The 18,051-nt window shown below is 43.0% G+C and overlaps 1 protein-coding gene across 1 annotated transcript; it reads left to right on the forward strand.

The window, feature by feature from the left end:
* The first annotated feature begins 433 nt into the window (after positions 1 to 433).
* LOC142741762 (uncharacterized) lies at positions 434 to 17,450 on the forward strand. The gene is made up of 4 exons (XM_075851098.1): positions 434 to 1,240; positions 2,057 to 2,132; positions 15,949 to 16,282; positions 16,547 to 17,450. The coding sequence occupies exons 1-4, from the start codon at positions 434 to 436 to the stop codon at positions 17,448 to 17,450; spliced, it is 2,121 nt and encodes a 706-aa protein (XP_075707213.1).
* Positions 17,451 to 18,051: the final 601 nt, after the last annotated feature.

The following is an 18,051-nucleotide window of genomic DNA, read 5'->3' on the forward strand; positions in this document are numbered from 1 at the left end:
CTGGTCACCTCTTCTCCATGGCTAGAATCTGATCCTGAATCAGTAGTCCAGTAATCAGTTGATTTATTCCAATCCGGTCGGAAATAAAAGAAAGAAAGAAAGATAAATTCATCCGAGACAAAGGTGATTTCGATACCGGTCATATCTTCAGTTGGGGTAATCGGAGGATACGAAAATTTAGACGTCAAAAGACCCAGCATAAATCAACTGATTACTGGACTACTGATTCAGGATCAGATTCTAGCCATGGAGAAGAGGTGACCAGGCATGGTCCGTTGATGGACATTTCTACCAGTCCTGTAACTGAGGGGAACAACAACCCTTTAGGAGGAACATCAGAAGGGGTCGTCAAAGGCAGAAGAGGCAACTACGCAGGAGTCAAGCGAAAGCAGGTCTCTTGGAGACAGTAAGAGACTGTTCTTCTAATAATGCAATGTCTATATCTGGTTTAGATGTACCTGTTTCTACCAATGTAACAACTGTGATTAACCTGTCTGATCTTACTTTGACTCCAGATTGCCTTTCTCTGCTTTCAAAAGGTTTCAACTATTGTATAAATTCCGAATTTGATTATACTAAATTTGAAATAGATCTTTATAAATCAATACGTAAGATGAATTTGCATCGGGTTTTTTCTGGTAATATTTCTACAAAAATGCCTCCCATTGGAGAAAGGAAAGTTACTGTGGGTACTCTTGGCTTTAGTTTAAATGATAATTTTTCTGCTGAAGATAGAAAAATGTTACATATTCTAATGGATGTCCCTATTGAAGAGGTGGATTATGAACCACAATTGTATAATATTGAAACATTTCAGGGTGGGAAACCATCCACCTTCAACCCTCCTTTACCTGCCGGTTCACAATTGGATTTATTTCAAAAAGAGGTTTTACGTGATGTAAAATGCTTGATTTATCCATCAGCCACTCCCAATCTATCAGTAGATGAAAGAAAGGCATTGAAATGGTTAAGTTCTAATAAAAATGTTATTTTAAAACCGGCAGATAAAGGAGGGAACATAGTATTACTGTCAAAAGAATATTATATTCAGGAGGCCCATCGCCAGCTAGATGATAAAATGGTTTATGAAATCCTTAAACAGGAACCAACTTCATTATACCTGAGGTTATTGAGATCATTATTGAGAAAAGGGGTTGAGGGTGGTTTCTTTTCTGAAAGTTTCGGAGAGAAATTAATTATACCATTCCCTAATAGACCATATTGGTATTTCATCCCAAAGGTACATAAATCAATGGAATCCCCCCCGGGCCGTCCTATCATAGCGGGAATTGGATCAGTTACTGAGCCACTTTCACGCTATTTGGATTGGGTCATGCGCCCATTATTAAAGAATATTCCTTCCTATTTACAGGATACACAAGATTTCCTGTCAATAATTATGGATTTTGGTTGGCAAAAAGGATTTAAATTGGCCAGTATTGACGTCGAAAGCCTATACACCCGTATCCCTCAGGATGCCGGTGTACAGGCTGTTAGACGTCAATTGCAGTATACTAAAAGTGATCATGCGTTTATTGACTTCATATGTGAGGCATTACAGTATGTGTTAAGTCACAATTCCTTCCAATTTGATGACATCTGGTATCGACAAAGGTCGGGAACGGCTATGGGAACCCCTGTAGCTCCGACTTTTGCGAACGTATTTTTAGCGGATTTTGAAGAACAAATGATATATAATCTATCTAATCCCTATGCCAAATACCTACAGTTATACCTGCGTTATATAGACGACATTTTTGTAGTGTGGTCTGGTACACAGCAAGAGTTCCTAGATTTTGTAAAATACCTCAATGCAAACGCATCCAATATGAGTTTTACATATAAATTTGGTAATCAAGAAATTGAGTTCTTGGATGTATACGTAACAATAGAGGGGGGAGCAATTCAGACTAAAGGTTATCGAAAACCTACAGCTACTAATACATTGTTGCGGTATGATAGCTATCACCCTAGACATATAACTAAATCTTTACCTTATGCTCAATTTTTACGTTTAAGATGAATTAATAGTAGCGATTTGACATTTTATGAACAGGCAGATGAGATGAGTCAAAAATTGGAAGCAAGAGGATATCCAGTACAATTGGTAAAAGAAGCTTTAAATAGAGCTAGTAAGATTAAACAGACATCGTTATTCCATCATAAAAAACAGAGTCGAAAAACTCCTATCAAAAAAGATCAGAGATTTATTCTATCCTTCGGTTATAGCCCAATGAGTGATGTTATCCGAACTAGTATTCGAAAAAACTGGCACCTAATTGAGAATGACCCATTACTTATGGAGGTCGCAATTAGGAAACCAATAGTATCCTTTCGTAGATGTAAAAATTTAAAAGATATATTGGTCAGGGGACGTTTTTCCCAAAAAGAGAAGTGCAAAGAGAACTGGTTGACAGCTAATAGTCCAAGGGGTAACCATAGATGTGGACAATGCAATTATTGCAATTCCATAATACGTACAAGGAACCTGAATTTAGGGGGTATTACGTTAGAAATTAATGGATTAATAACCTGTAGGACCCAATATGTTGTATATGCAGTGATCTGTAACTGTGGTAGATTTTATATAGGAAAAACTATACGACCTATGTATGTAAGATTTCGTGAACATATAAGATCATTAATCACATGTGAGGGATGCCCTAGGTTGATACAACATATGCAGGAGAAACATGATAATAACGCTCGATGTATGCGATTTGTGGGCATTGTTCACATTCAGCCATCAGCGTTAGGAGGAGACAGACACAAATCTCTATTGCAAAGAGAGGCAGAGATAATTTCTCAGACAGGTGCGCTAGGACCGCTCGGTCTCAATGATCGGAACGATCTGAGTTCGTTCTTAACATGAACCTTATTGTTTTTAGATAATTTAATACTGAAATATTGATATTTCAAGATTAGAATGTATCAGTTGAATGAATCACCAAAGTATACTGTGCATTTTCCTGTCTTTTTTAACTTTTGTTATGTAACAATGTGCACTAATTTGTAAATAAAAGGGCAGGTGAAGGAAGTGACGCCAGGGCCTTGAGAAAGCGTGTACGCACGTGAAACGGCCGTAGGCAATTCCACATCCTGACCAAGATCTTTTTGAAATAAAGAAATTGTTTGCCAGCTTCGGTGAGTGCCTCGATCATTCTTCTACAAATAAGCACAAATATGCCTCCCACATAAACTCAGCAAATTGGTTAATATAAATTAAATTACAATAAGTGAACACAAAGGGATATTTAATGAAAAATAACCACAAAAATATATATATAAGACCGTATGTAAAAGACATACGAATTAAGAGTGAATAATAATAATGAGAAAAGGGTAAAAAAGGGAGAAAGGCGAGAAGGGAGAGTGGGTGGGGTTGACATGGCGGAGACCTGGCATATCACATATTCCTCATTTGACATATATTATCCTATTCGTAATGTAGAAAGTCATCCGGATTTCTAGATTGTCATTTCATGTACATAGGCACTTATGGTAGGATCAACTGGTACAACAAATGCCTGTTTAAAAAAATATTAAATTAATACAAGACACACATATAGTAATGAAAAGGGATTAAAAAATAGAAAGTAAAAAAGCTGGTAATAGGTGGTAGAACTTGTTCATAAATAGGGTGAAAAACTTAGTTTCTCATTAAGTCCAAATAGTGTCATGGACCCCAGTTGGACAATCCACCTGCACTCTTTCTGTGCCAACACCTTCTTCATATTACCCCCTCTGACGCCACAATGTACACGTTCAATGCCACGGATTTTCAAAGATTTTGGATCTTTGGATGAAAGGAGCGCTGGTCACGCATGCGCACAAGCGCGACCGGCGCTCCATTCATTTCTACGGAGCTGCCGACACAGACCCCGGAAGTCCGAGGTTTGTCATGGAGAACTTAGGGGGGACTTTCAGTCCCCCGTTCTCCTCATCGCTGGGCGTCCCAGCGATCCCACATGTATGTCTTTTGTAGGAACAACCCCTTCAGTGGCGTTGCGCTGTAGCTGCCATAGCGGCTGCTAGCGGAGCCTGCGGCCATGGGAGGGGGCCGTGCCGGCGGGTGCCACGGGCCCCCTTATGCTGCAGGCCCCGTAGAAGTCGCTACGGCTGCTATAGCGGTAGTTACGCCACTGCGTATAGGTTTGTACGGCGTAAAACTACAGCTCCCAGCATGGCCGGAACAATGGTAAGGATATGCTGGGCGGTTTCACAAAAAAAAATTCATACCACCCATCATCTCGCTGCAGATCATACAGTGACTACAATACTGATTATAGGCAGAATAAACATTTACATTAAGTGACTCACCGGTGACGTCTCAGATTCTAGTTCTTTTCTTCTCCCTCCGGTTCGGACATCTATGATGGATTTCTCCCGGCCCTGACCCATTTCTGCAGTTTTCTGCTCAGATGTCTTCAGCTTCTCACTTTTAAAACATTTCTGCACCTATAAACAAAGTTACAATTCTCAACACATCTAAATATAACTGTCACACACACACACACACACACACACACACACACACACACACACACACACACACACACACACCGTGCCCCCTGTAGATAGTGACCTACATAGAAGCCCCTGTAGATAGTGCCCACATATGGACTCCAGAGCTGCAAGGCAATAGTGCTAACCACTGAGCCACCGTGCTGCCCTACATATAGCTTCCCCTATAGTTAGTGCTCCACGTATAGCCCACCTCTGTAGATAGTGTGTCACATATAGCTCCCCCTGTATATAGTGTCCCACATATAGCCAACCCCTGTAGACTGTGCACTACATATAGCCACCCTGTTGCTAGTGCCCCACAGGTAACCCACCCCTGTATATAGTGTCCCACACATAGCCCACCCCTATAGAAAGCACCCTAAAAAATAGCACCCCTATAGATAGTGCTCTACATATAGCCCACCCTTGTATGGTGTCTCACATATACTGCCCCACATATAGACCCCCCTGTAGATAGTGGCCCACATCCCCACATACAGACCTCCCCTGTAGCTAGTGCCCCACATATAGACCCCCCTGTATATAGTGCCCCACATATAGACCCCCCCTGTATATAGTGGCCCACATATAGACCCCCCCCTGTATATAATGGCCCACATATAGAGCCCCCTGTATATAGTGGCCCACACCCCCACATATAGACCCCCCTGTAGCTACTGCCCCACATATAGACCCCCTATATATAATAGCCCACATAAAGACTACCCCCCCATTATAGATAATGCCATTCACATTTTTGAGGAAAAAAAATAATAAACTTGACATACTCACATGATCTTGTTCCCACGCTGTTCACTAGCGATGCAGACATGCTCTCTTCTGAGCATGTCTGCAGGAGCTGAACGAGCGTCCTCCAATGACGCTGATTGGCGGGGCAGAATGACTTGCCCCGCCAATCAGCACCTTCCAAGCATGGAAGCGGCGCGATGATGTCATCGCGCCGCTAGCCAATCAGTGTCATTGTAAGGCACTGGATGGTCAGGCACGGAACATGCCCGGCCATTCAGTGCTAATACATGTATTTGGCTGCCGCTAGCACTGGGGCCCCCTCCGGTGCTAGCGACACCAACAGGCATGATGAGAGGGCCTGTGTAAGGCTCGGCGGCGCGGGCCCCACAGTAGCGGCGCTACCGCTGTAGCAGCCATAACGGCTGCTAGCGCCGCCACCGGGCATTTGGGTGGGCGTGTCGGCTGGCGGCACGGGCCCCCTCAAGCCCCGGGCCCCGTAGCAGCCGCTACTGCTGCTACCGCGGTAGTTACGCCACTGCCTGATGTACTTCGCACAGCTTACATATGCCTTGATGCACTCCGCCAAGCTTACATATACCCTGATGTACTCCGCCCAGCTTGCATATACCCTGATGTACTTCGCACAGCTTACATATACCCTGATGTTCTCCGAACAGATTACATATACCCTGATGTACTTCGCACAGCTTACATATACCCTGATGTTCTCCGCACATATTACATATACCCTGATATACTCCTCACATGTTACATATACCCTGATGTTCTCCGCACAGATTACATATACCCTGATGTACTCCTCACAGCTTACATATACCCTGATGTACTCCGCACAGCTTACATATACCCTGATGTACTCCGCACAGCTTACATATATCCTGATGTACCCGCACATATTACATATACCCTGATTTACTTTGCACAGCTTACATATACCCTGATGTTCTCCGCACAGATTACATATACCCTGATGTACTCCTCACAGCTTACATATACCCTGATGTACTCCGCACAGCTTACATATACCCTGATGTACTCCGCACAGCTTACATATATCCTGATGTACCCGCACATATTACATATACCCTGATTTACTTTGCACAGCTTACATATACCCTGATGTTCTCCGCACAGATTACATATACCCTGATGTACTCCTCACAGCTTACATATACCCTGATGTACTCCGCACAGCTTACATATACCCTGATGTACTCCGCACAGCTTACATATATCCTGATGTACTCCACAGTTTACATATATCCTGATGTACTCCGTGCATATTAAATATACCCTGATGTACTCCGCACAGCTTACATATATCCTGATGTACCCGCACATATTACATATACCCTGATGTACTCCTCACAGATTACATATACCCTGATGTACCCGCACATATTACATATATCCTGATTTACTCCTCACAGCTTACATATGCCCTGATACCACATATGGGGTATTCTGGTGGTACAAGCTGGGCACAACTCATTGGCCACTGAAATGGCATATCTGTGGAAAACAGCAATTTTCAATCTGCAACATCTATTGTTTACTCATTTTGTACTATAGCTCAATGCAACATGGTGTAAAAAAACGAATCTTATAAAATCTCCACTCCAAATACTAAATGGCGCTCCTTCCCTTTAGAGCCTTGCTGTGTGTCCAAATAGCAGTTTATGACCACGTGTGGGGTATTTCCCTACTCTGAAGAAGTTGCTTTACAAATGTTACGGTGCTTTTTCTCCTTTATTTGTTGAGAAAATGAAAAAATTGTAACTAATGCTGCATCTTATTGGAAAATAATGTCATTTTTCATTTTCACTGCCCATTTCTAATAAAATATATGAGACACATGTGGGGTCAAAATGCTCACTACACCCCTAGATGAATTCCTCAATGGGTGTAGTTTGCCAAATGGAGTCACTTTTGGTAGTTTCCACTGTACTGCTACCTAAGGGGCTTTGCAAAAGCGACATGGTGCATAAAAACCAATCCACCAAAATCTGCTCTCCAAAAGCCAAATGGCGCGCCTTCCCTTCTGAGCCCTGATGTGTATTCATACAGTACTTTATTACCACATATGGGGTATTTCCGTACTGTGGAGAAGTTGCTTTACAAATATTATGGTGATTTTTCTCCTTTATTTGATGAGAAAATGAAACATTTTTACCTAAAGCTATGTCTTAGTGGAAAAAAATTTCATTTTTCATGTTTACTGCCCAATTCGAATGAAATCTATGAAACACCTGGGGGGTCAAAATGCTCACTACACCCCTAGTTGAATTCCTCTAGGGGTGTAGTTTCCCAAATGGAGTCACTTTTGGGGGGTTTCCACTGAACTGGTACCTTTAGGAGCTTTACAAATGTGACATGGTGCCGAGAAATCAAACCAGCAAAATCTGTACTCCAAAAGCTAAATGGCGTGCCTTCCCTTCTGAGTCCTGCCGCTTCCCCAAACAGCCATTTATGACCACATGTTGGGTATTTCCGTACTCTGGAGAAGTTGCTTTACAAATGTTGGTGTGCTTTTCATCATTTATTTGTTGAAAAAAAAAAAAATTTTCAGGTAAAGCTACATCTTATTGGAAAATAATGTAATTTTTCTCTTTCACTGCCCAATTCTAATGAAATCTATGAAACACCTGTGGGGTCAAAATGCTCACTACACCCCTAGATGAATTCCTCAAGGGGTGTCGTTTCCTAAATGGAGTCACTTTTGGGGGGTTTCCACTGTTCTGGTACCTTAGGAGCTTTACAAATGCGACATGGTCACCGAAAAAGGCCATACTTACAAATGGACACAGCCAGGCCAGAAATGCTGATGAAAGGGCGAGCAGGTGCTTTAAATAATAATAGCCACTCCCACTGGTCTTGAGGGGAGTGGTGTGTGGTGCATGGGATGTGTAGTAAGAAATAATAAATGAATAGTGTGTGTGCAAGTGTAATACTATAAGTGAAATATAGGGGGCAGTAATAAATGAAGTGCCTCAATAGAAATAAATGGATAATGGGGTGCAAGTGAGTGAAACATGGAGGGATAGTGTGTACGTCATGAGGCACAACGTGTATAGCCAGGTAGAAGCCTATTTGTGACGCCTTGATAATTCATAGAGCGGGCTACCCTGCTTGCTATGCCAAACAACAACACACCATGCTCTCCCAGCATCAAAGACCCGGCTGTGTCCAAGAGAAGCGAATATACATAATAATGAATAATACCTGGGGTATTGGTAATCATTTTGGCCAAAAGGACGCAAGCTCGCAATCCACGACAAGGATCCCCAGACTTGCGAGTCCCTAACTCCTAAACTGGAACAGAACGTTCCTGATGCACAAACAGAACCGATAAAAACACAGGGACCTATACAAAACCACCGAAAAAGGCCATACTTACAAATGGACACAGCCAGGCCAGAAATGCTGATGAAAGGGCGAGCAGGTGCTTTAAATAATAATAGCCACTCCCACTGGTCTTGAGGGGAGTGGTGTGTGGTGCATGGGATGTGTAGTAAGAAATAATAAATGAATAGTGTGTGTGCAAGTGTAATACTATAAGTGAAATATAGGGGGCAGTAATAAATGAAGTGCCTCAATAGAAATAAATGGATAATGGGGTGCAAGTGAGTGAAACATGGAGGGATAGTGTGTACGTCATGAGGCACAACGTGTATAGCCAGGTAGAAGCCTATTTGTGACGCCTTGATAATTCATAGAGCGGGCTACCCTGCTTGCTATGCCAAACAACAACACACCATGCTCTCCCAGCATCAAAGACCCGGCTGTGTCCAAGAGAAGCGAATATACATAATAATGAATAATACCTGGGGTATTGGTAATCATTTTGGCCAAAAGGACGCAAGCTCGCAATCCACGACAAGGATCCCCAGACTTGCGAGTCCCTAACTCCTAAACTGGAACAGAACGTTCCTGATGCACAAACAGAACCGATAAAAACACAGGGACATATACAAAACCACCGAAAAAGGCCATACTTACAAATGGACACAGCCAGGCCAGAAATGCTGATGAAAGGGCGAGCAGGTGCTTTAAATAATAATAGCCACTCCCACTGGTCTTGAGGGGAGTGGTGTGTGGTGCATGGGATGTGTAGTAAGAAATAATAAATGAATAGTGTGTGTGCAAGTGTAATACTATAAGTGAAATATAGGGGGCAGTAATAAATGAAGTGCCTCAATAGAAATAAATGGATAATGGGGTGCAAGTGAGTGAAACATGGAGGGATAGTGTGTAAGTCATGAGGCACAACGTGTATAGCCAGGTAGAAGCCTATTTGTGACGCCTTGATAATTCATAGAGCGGGCTACCCTGCTTGCTATGCCAAACAACAACACACCATGCTCTCCCAGCATCAAAGACCCGGCTGTGTCCAAGAGAAGCGAATATACATAATAATGAATAATACCTGGGGTATTGGTAATCATTTTGGCCAAAAGGACGCAAGCTCGCAATCCACGACAAGGATCCCCAGACTTGCGAGTCCCTAACTCCTAAACTGGAACAGAACGTTCCTGATGCACAAACAGAACCGATAAAAACACAGGGACATATACAAAACCACCGAAAAAGGCCATACTTACAAATGGACACAGCCAGGCCAGAAATGCTGATGAAAGGGCGAGCAGGTGCTTTAAATAATAATAGCCACTCCCACTGGTCTTGAGGGGAGTGGTGTGTGGTGCATGGGATGTGTAGTAAGAAATAATAAATGAATAGTGTGTGTGCAAGTGTAATACTATAAGTGAAATATAGGGGGCAGTAATAAATGAAGTGCCTCAATAGAAATAAATGGATAATGGGGTGCAAGTGAGTGAAACATGGAGGGATAGTGTGTACGTCATGAGGCACAACGTGTATAGCCAGGTAGAAGCCTATTTGTGACGCCTTGATAATTCATAGAGCGGGCTACCCTGCTTGCTATGCCAAACAACAACACACCATGCTCTCCCAGCATCAAAGACCCGGCTGTGTCCAAGAGAAGCGAATATACATAATAATGAATAATACCTGGGGTATTGGTAATCATTTTGGCCAAAAGGACGCAAGCTCGCAATCCACGACAAGGATCCCCAGACTTGCGAGTCCCTAACTCCTAAACTGGAACAGAACGTTCCTGATGCACAAACAGAACCGATAAAAACACAGGGACATATACAAAACCACCGAAAAAGGCCATACTTACAAATGGACACAGCCAGGCCAGAAATGCTGATGAAAGGGCGAGCAGGTGCTTTAAATAATAATAGCCACTCCCACTGGTCTTGAGGGGAGTGGTGTGTGGTGCATGGGATGTGTAGTAAGAAATAATAAATGAATAGTGTGTGTGCACGTGTAATACTATAAGTGAAATATAGGGGGCAGTAATAAATGAAGTGCCTCAATAGAAATAAATGGATAATGGGGTGCAAGTGAGTGAAACATGGAGGGATAGTGTGTACGTCATGAGGCACAACGTGTATAGCCAGGTAGAAGCCTATTTGTGACGCCTTGATAATTCATAGAGCGGGCTACCCTGCTTGCTATGCCAAACAACAACACACCATGCTCTCCCAGCATCAAAGACCCGGCTGTGTCCAAGAGAAGCGAATATACATAATAATGAATAATACCTGGGGTATTGGTAATCATTTTGGCCAAAAGGACGCAAGCTCGCAATCCACGACAAGGATCCCCAGACTTGCGAGTCCCTAACTCCTAAACTGGAACAGAACGTTCCTGATGCACAAACAGAACCGATAAAAACACAGGGACATATACAAAACCACCGAAAAAGGCCATACTTACAAATGGACACAGCCAGGCCAGAAATGCTGATGAAAGGGCAAGCAGGTGCTTTAAATAATAATAGCCACTCCCACTGGTCTTGAGGGGAGTGGTGTGTGGTGCATGGGATGTGTAGTAAGAAATAATAAATGAATAGTGTGTGTGCAAGTGTAATACTATAAGTGAAATATAGGGGGCAGTAATAAATGAAGTGCCTCAATAGAAATAAATGGATAATGGGGTGCAAGTGAGTGAAACATGGAGGGATAGTGTGTACGTCATGAGGCACAACGTGTATAGCCAGGTAGAAGCCTATTTGTGACGCCTTGATAATTCATAGAGCGGGCTACCCTGCTTGCTATGCCAAACAACAACACACCATGCTCTCCCAGCATCAAAGACCCGGCTGTGTCCAAGAGAAGCGAATATACATAATAATGAATAATACCTGGGGTATTGGTAATCATTTTGGCCAAAAGGACGCAAGCTCGCAATCCACGACAAGGATCCCCAGACTTGCGAGTCCCTAACTCCTAAACTGGAACAGAAAGTTCCTGATGCACAAACAGAACCGATAAAAACACAGGGACATATACAAAACCACCGAAAAAGGCCATACTTACAAATGGACACAGCCAGGCCAGAAATGCTGATGAAAGGGCGAGCAGGTGCTTTAAATAATAATAGCCACTCCCACTGGTCTTGAGGGGAGTGGTGTGTGGTGCATGGGATGTGTAGTAAGAAATAATAAATGAATAGTGTGTGTGCAAGTGTAATACTATAAGTGAAATATAGGGGGCAGTAATAAATGAAGTGCCTCAATAGAAATAAATGGATAATGGGGTGCAAGTGAGTGAAACATGGAGGGATAGTGTGTACGTCATGAGGCACAACGTGTATAGCCAGGTAGAAGCCTATTTGTGACGCCTTGATAATTCATAGAGCGGGCTACCCTGCTTGCTATGCCAAACAACAACACACCATGCTCTCCCAGCATCAAAGACCCGGCTGTGTCCAAGAGAAGCGAATATACATAATAATGAATAATACCTGGGGTATTGGTAATCATTTTGGCCAAAAGGACGCAAGCTCGCAATCCACGACAAGGATCCCCAGACTTGCGAGTCCCTAACTCCTAAACTGGAACAGAACGTTCCTGATGCACAAACAGAACCGATAAAAACACAGGGACATATACAAAACCACCGAAAAAGGCCATACTAACAAATGGACACAGCCAGGCCAGAAATGCTGATGAAAGGGCGAGCAGGTGCTTTAAATAATAATAGCCACTCCCACTGGTCTTGAGGGGAGTGGTGTGTGGTGCATGGGATGTGTAGTAAGAAATAATAAATGAATAGTGTGTGTGCAAGTGTAATACTATAAGTGAAATATAGGGGGCAGTAATAAATGAAGTGCCTCAATAGAAATAAATGGATAATGGGGTGCAAGTGAGTGAAACATGGAGGGATAGTGTGTACGTCATGAGGCACAACGTGTATAGCCAGGTAGAAGCCTATTTGTGACGCCTTGATAATTCATAGAGCGGGCTACCCTGCTTGCTATGCCAAACAACAACACACCATGCTCTCCCAGCATCAAAGACCCGGCTGTGTCCAAGAGAAGCGAATATACATAATAATGAATAATACCTGGGGTATTGGTAATCATTTTGGCCAAAAGGACGCAAGCTCGCAATCCACGACAAGGATCCCCAGACTTGCGAGTCCCAAACTCCTAAACTGGAACAGAACGTTCCTGATGCACAAACAGAACCGATAAAAACACAGGGACATATACAAAACCACCGAAAAAGGCCATACTTACAAATGGACACAGCCAGGCCAGAAATGCTGATGAAAGGGCGAGCAGGTGCTTTAAATAATAATAGCCACTCCCACTGGTCTTGAGGGGAGTGGTGTGTGGTGCATGGGATGTGTAGTAAGAAATAATAAATGAATAGTGTGTGTGCAAGTGTAATACTATAAGTGAAATATAGGGGGCAGTAATAAATGAAGTGCCTCAATAGAAATAAATGGATAATGGGGTGCAAGTGAGTGAAACATGGAGGGATAGTGTGTACGTCATGAGGCACAACGTGTATAGCCAGGTAGAAGCCTATTTGTGACGCCTTGATAATTCATAGAGCGGGCTACCCTGCTTGCTATGCCAAACAACAACACACCATGCTCTCCCAGCATCAAAGACCCGGCTGTGTCCAAGAGAAGCGAATATACATAATAATGAATAATACCTGGGGTATTGGTAATCATTTTGGCCAAAAGGACGCAAGCTCGCAATCCACGACAAGGATCCCCAGACTTGCGAGTCCCTAACTCCTAAACTGGAACAGAACGTGCCTGATGCACAAACAGAACCGATAAAAACACAGGGACATATACAAAACCACCGAAAAAGGCCATACTTACAAATGGACACAGCCAGGCCAGAAATGCTGATGAAAGGGCGAGCAGGTGCTTTAAATAATAATAGCCACTCCCACTGGTCTTGAGGGGAGTGGTGTGTGGTGCATGGGATGTGTAGTAAGAAATAATAAATGAATAGTGTGTGTGCAAGTGTAATACTATAAGTGAAATATAGGGGGCAGTAATAAATGAAGTGCCTCAATAGAAATAAATGGATAATGGGGTGCAAGTGAGTGAAACATGGAGGGATAGTGTGTACGTCATGAGGCACAACGTGTATAGCCAGGTAGAAGCCTATTTGTGACGCCTTGATAATTCATAGAGCGGGCTACCCTGCTTGCTATGCCAAACAACAACACACCATGCTCTCCCAGCATCAAAGACCCGGCTGTGTCCAAGAGAAGCGAATATACATAATAATGAATAATACCTGGGGTATTGGTAATCATTTTGGCCAAAAGGACGCAAGCTCGCAATCCACGACAAGGATCCCCAGACTTGCCTCGCTGCAGGACAACTGTCCCGTACTGTAAACATGATTATACTACGGGACAGTTGTCCTGCAGCAAGGCAGGGACTCCTAGCGTCGTACATATGTATGATGCTAGGAGCCCGGCTCCTTGCACTGTGTTCGGTCCGGGACTTGCGGCCGAAATACATCCGTCAATTACGGACGTAATTAGTGTGTGTGCACATACCCTAACAGACAGTTCCCTGACACGTTCCAAATACACTGACATTTGACATTTACCCTATTCTTGTTTTCATCGTCCTATCGGGTGCGCGCTCCATATGCACGTGACCGGGACTGTGGCTGTCCCCGTCCGAGTCTCCCATAGTGTGGTGCGCATGTCCAGAATTCCTGGTATGCGTCCGGAACCCGGACATGCGCCGCAGCACTGGAGACTGGATGTGGGGCATGCCACACTTCCGGTCGCGTCAATGGAAGTGCGCCAATACCGACGGACGTAGAAAAAATTATTCACTCAAATTGTCCACACCTGGCCATATACTATTTAGCACACACATGATTTAGATACCTCCATACCCCTTGAGGAAGCGGTCATCGCGAAACGTGCGTCGGGGTCCGGGGTCCACACACAGATATCCAGATCATCAGGACGACCATTATGGGTAAGACTATCTGAGTCACCAATTTTAAATGCTTTTTTTTGGCTATAGAGAAGACTTACCTTTGCTATCCTTTCTCAAATATTATAGCCTATATACCCAATCACTTATTATACATTAGATAGCCTTCTGCCCTAGTCACATATCCCTAATATAGGGTCTTTAGATCAATATATACCATTTACCTGGTCTTGGTTTTTATCTGTGCGTATTATATAGAGTCTCTCACTTCATGTACCTTTTTAACATGTATGTTTTTATATGTATTTAAATAAAGATTTGTTATTCCTTCACCTTATTTGGCATTAGACTCTGTCTCTTATGTGTTTATAGTTGTTTTATTTAGTAGAATGTCAACTTGGAGATACCCTAGTAATGCCCATCTTTATGTAGGTATAAATTGTCCTTAGTACATGTAGGGCTGAGATAAATGCAGTTTCTCCTCTTAGTATTTACTTATCCTTATTAACTATACACCATACATTTGCATGGACATGACATTAGCCGACTTATGTGTCTATGTAGGCTCCCAGGACAGTGCTTACTCAATCTGACTTTTCTGCTTGGTATTTTTCATTTAATTTTGTATAAGTATCTTTAATTTCATTTCATAATAGTAATTTGAATATCAACACCGATGGTGCGTATACTGCTGTTGTTCTTCCGCATTTTCCATGACTGTAATGCTTAAATTTTGACTTCTGTTATAAAAAAACAGGGGGAGGATGCAAATTATATCATCAGCATGTTGCATAGCAAAACTTCCGTAAAAACTGACGGTATACGGATGCACATCCGTAGCCGTCCGTATTTATGGAAGCTCCCATAAACTTCTATGGGAGAGTCCTTGCCGTAATTACTGACATGAATGGGACAGGTTCTATAATTTTTTCAGCACGGACACCCATCAGTAAAAATACTGAAAGGTTTCCGTGTCCAATAGAAACGAATGGGTCAGTAATTACTGTCTGTAATTACTGATGAAAAATACAGTCGTTTGCCTTAGGCCTCATGCACACGACCGTATCCGCAAATACTGACCGCAAATACGGTTCCGTATTGCTTTATAATCATCAGCAAACCATCAGCAACGTACACATTTCTGCTGAATAGTATCCGCAAATACGGTCCGTAGTGCATCCGTATTACATCCGTATATACGGATCCGCAAAATAAAGAGGGAGGGTGCAAATTATGTCACTAACAAGTTCCAACCCCTTAAAACGGTCACATGATCTCTCTGGTCCCATTTTCTCTGGTATTTGTGCTTTGAGAGAGCTGTGTTGGATTTCTCGGCTGCTATAGCTTTGATTTCTGGCATTTTATTTAGTTGAAAGGATGCCCTACACACTTGCGGATCATGCTCTTCTGGACTGGCTCATCTATCGACGTTTCGGACAGCAAGCTATGCTGGATGAAGAACCGTTGCGGAAGAGGAGGAGGTACTGGGTTCACCCCATTGTCTCCCAAAGGCCCAGGAAGGGGCATTTCCACACTTTGTATGATGACCTGCGGCAGCACCCGGAGAAGTTTCACAACTTCTGCCGTATGTCGATCTCCAGCTTTGACTGTCTGCTGTCGGACCTCGGTCCTGGAATCACCTTACAGGACACCAACATGCGACAGTGCATCTCTCCAAAGGAACGGCTCATCGTCACCCTCCGGTAAGAACACATGATGTCCACTGTGCCCATTCCTGCCATGCCCTGCTACAGCTAACAGTACTTGTCCCCTGTGCCCATTCCTGCCATGCCCTGCTACAGCTTGTATAACAGTACTTGTCCCCTGTGCCCATTCCCGCCATGCACCGCTAGCTGTTATAACTGTAGTTGTCCCATGTCCTGAATAACCGTAGTTGTCCCCTGTGTGTACTGATGTCCTGTCATCCTGTACCAGCAGTACTATATATTTATTTTTTTTCTTCACAGATTCCCGGCAACTGGCAACTCATTTGCATCACTGCATTTTGAGTTTTTGCTGGGTTGCTCGACCATTTCGCAGATCATCCGTCTGACCTGCGAAGTCATCTGGCAGCGTCTGAGAGCGGCGGTGATGCCACAGCCCAAGGCAGAAGATTGGCTACGGATTGCTGAGGGCTTCTACCAATCTGCACAGTTTCCCAACTGTGTCGGTGCGCTGGATGGGAAACACATTCGTGTGAAGAAGCCGCCTCACTCAGGTTCCCTATATTTTAATTACAAACAATATTTCTCGGTGGTGCTGTTGGCCTTAGCTGACAGCGACTACCGATTTGTAATTGTAGATATAGGGGCCTATGGGAGCTCTTTGGATGCTGGCATCTTTAGGGCTTCCAATATGGGTGAACGGCTTCAGTCTAACCAGCTCGCCCTTCCAGAACCGAGACAATTGCCTGGATCTACTGGACCTCCAGCGCCATTCGTCATCGTGGCAGATGAAGGATTTGGACTTTCCCCTCATGTATTGCGCCCATTCCCGCGGCGTGGTTTGGATGAAAGGAGGCATGTTTTTAATTACCGGCTCACACGGGCCAGACGGTATGTCGAGTGTGCCTTCGGGATTCTCAGCAGCAAATGGCGGGTATTCCAGAGCCCTCTTCAAATGGATCCACAGAACGTGATGCTTGTTATCCAAGCGAGTGTCATTCTACATAATTTCTGTCGGCTTCATGAGTCTATGCAAGACATTGACCTGGAGCAGTTTCCTACCACTTCTACCATCCCAGTGGACTACTCCACGCATGGAAGACCCGGGACAGCTGGAATGTTGACTCGGAATTTCTATGCAGACTACTTTGTGTTCTCGGCCGGGGCGGTACCTTGGCAGATGGATGCAATCCACGGCAGTAGATAGTTGTATTTGGACAGTTGTCTTTCGATTGTTTGTTCTGGACTGTTGCTTTTAGCTAGTTAGTTGTTCCCGGTTTTAGTTATTAGTTAGGGACTCCCAATAGAATGAGGACCCTTGACGTGGGTTGCGAGCTTATGCATTTCTGACAAAATACAAAAAAAAAAAATTATAAAAATGTTTAGAAATGTGATAAAATTAATAAAAAAAAAATCAAAATGTATTTTGTGCAGAAATACAGACAAATACCTCATTATATATACACATTGAAAGATAGTTTAGAAAATTAAATAAAATTTCATTCACAATGAAACCTTACGTAAAAGAAAAAGGTCAAAACTACCAAAGATCAAAAATAAAGTGTTAAAAAAAAAATATAAATAAAATCAGTGGTGTGTGGTGTACTTCAATTCTGCATACATCACACAAGCCAATATATCATGCATACAACACCAAACACTCCAAAACATCAGATGTACACCAAAATTAAACTACAAAAAGGCAAAGTTAACTGGTTATACATTTTTATTAACTTATTTTTTTAACAAAAAAAACTAAAGATTTTTTATAATCTTTTTGTAAATGTAAAAATAAATTAAAACGCTAT

This window comes from Rhinoderma darwinii, chromosome 2 (genome assembly GCF_050947455.1).
Source record: "Rhinoderma darwinii isolate aRhiDar2 chromosome 2, aRhiDar2.hap1, whole genome shotgun sequence".
Lineage (NCBI taxonomy): Eukaryota > Metazoa > Chordata > Amphibia > Anura > Rhinodermatidae > Rhinoderma > Rhinoderma darwinii.

Coding starts and splice junctions, on each gene's coding strand:
- LOC142741762 (XM_075851098.1), top strand. CDS start 434: ATGTCTATATCTGGTTTAGATGTACCTGTTTCTACCAATGTAACAACT. Junction 1,241..2,056: donor ATTGGTATTTCATCCCAAAG/GTACATAAATCA, acceptor TTTTATGAACAG/GCAGATGAGATGAGTCAAAA. Junction 2,133..15,948: donor AGAAGCTTTAAATAGAGCTA/GTAAGATTAAAC, acceptor CATTTTATTTAG/TTGAAAGGATGCCCTACACA.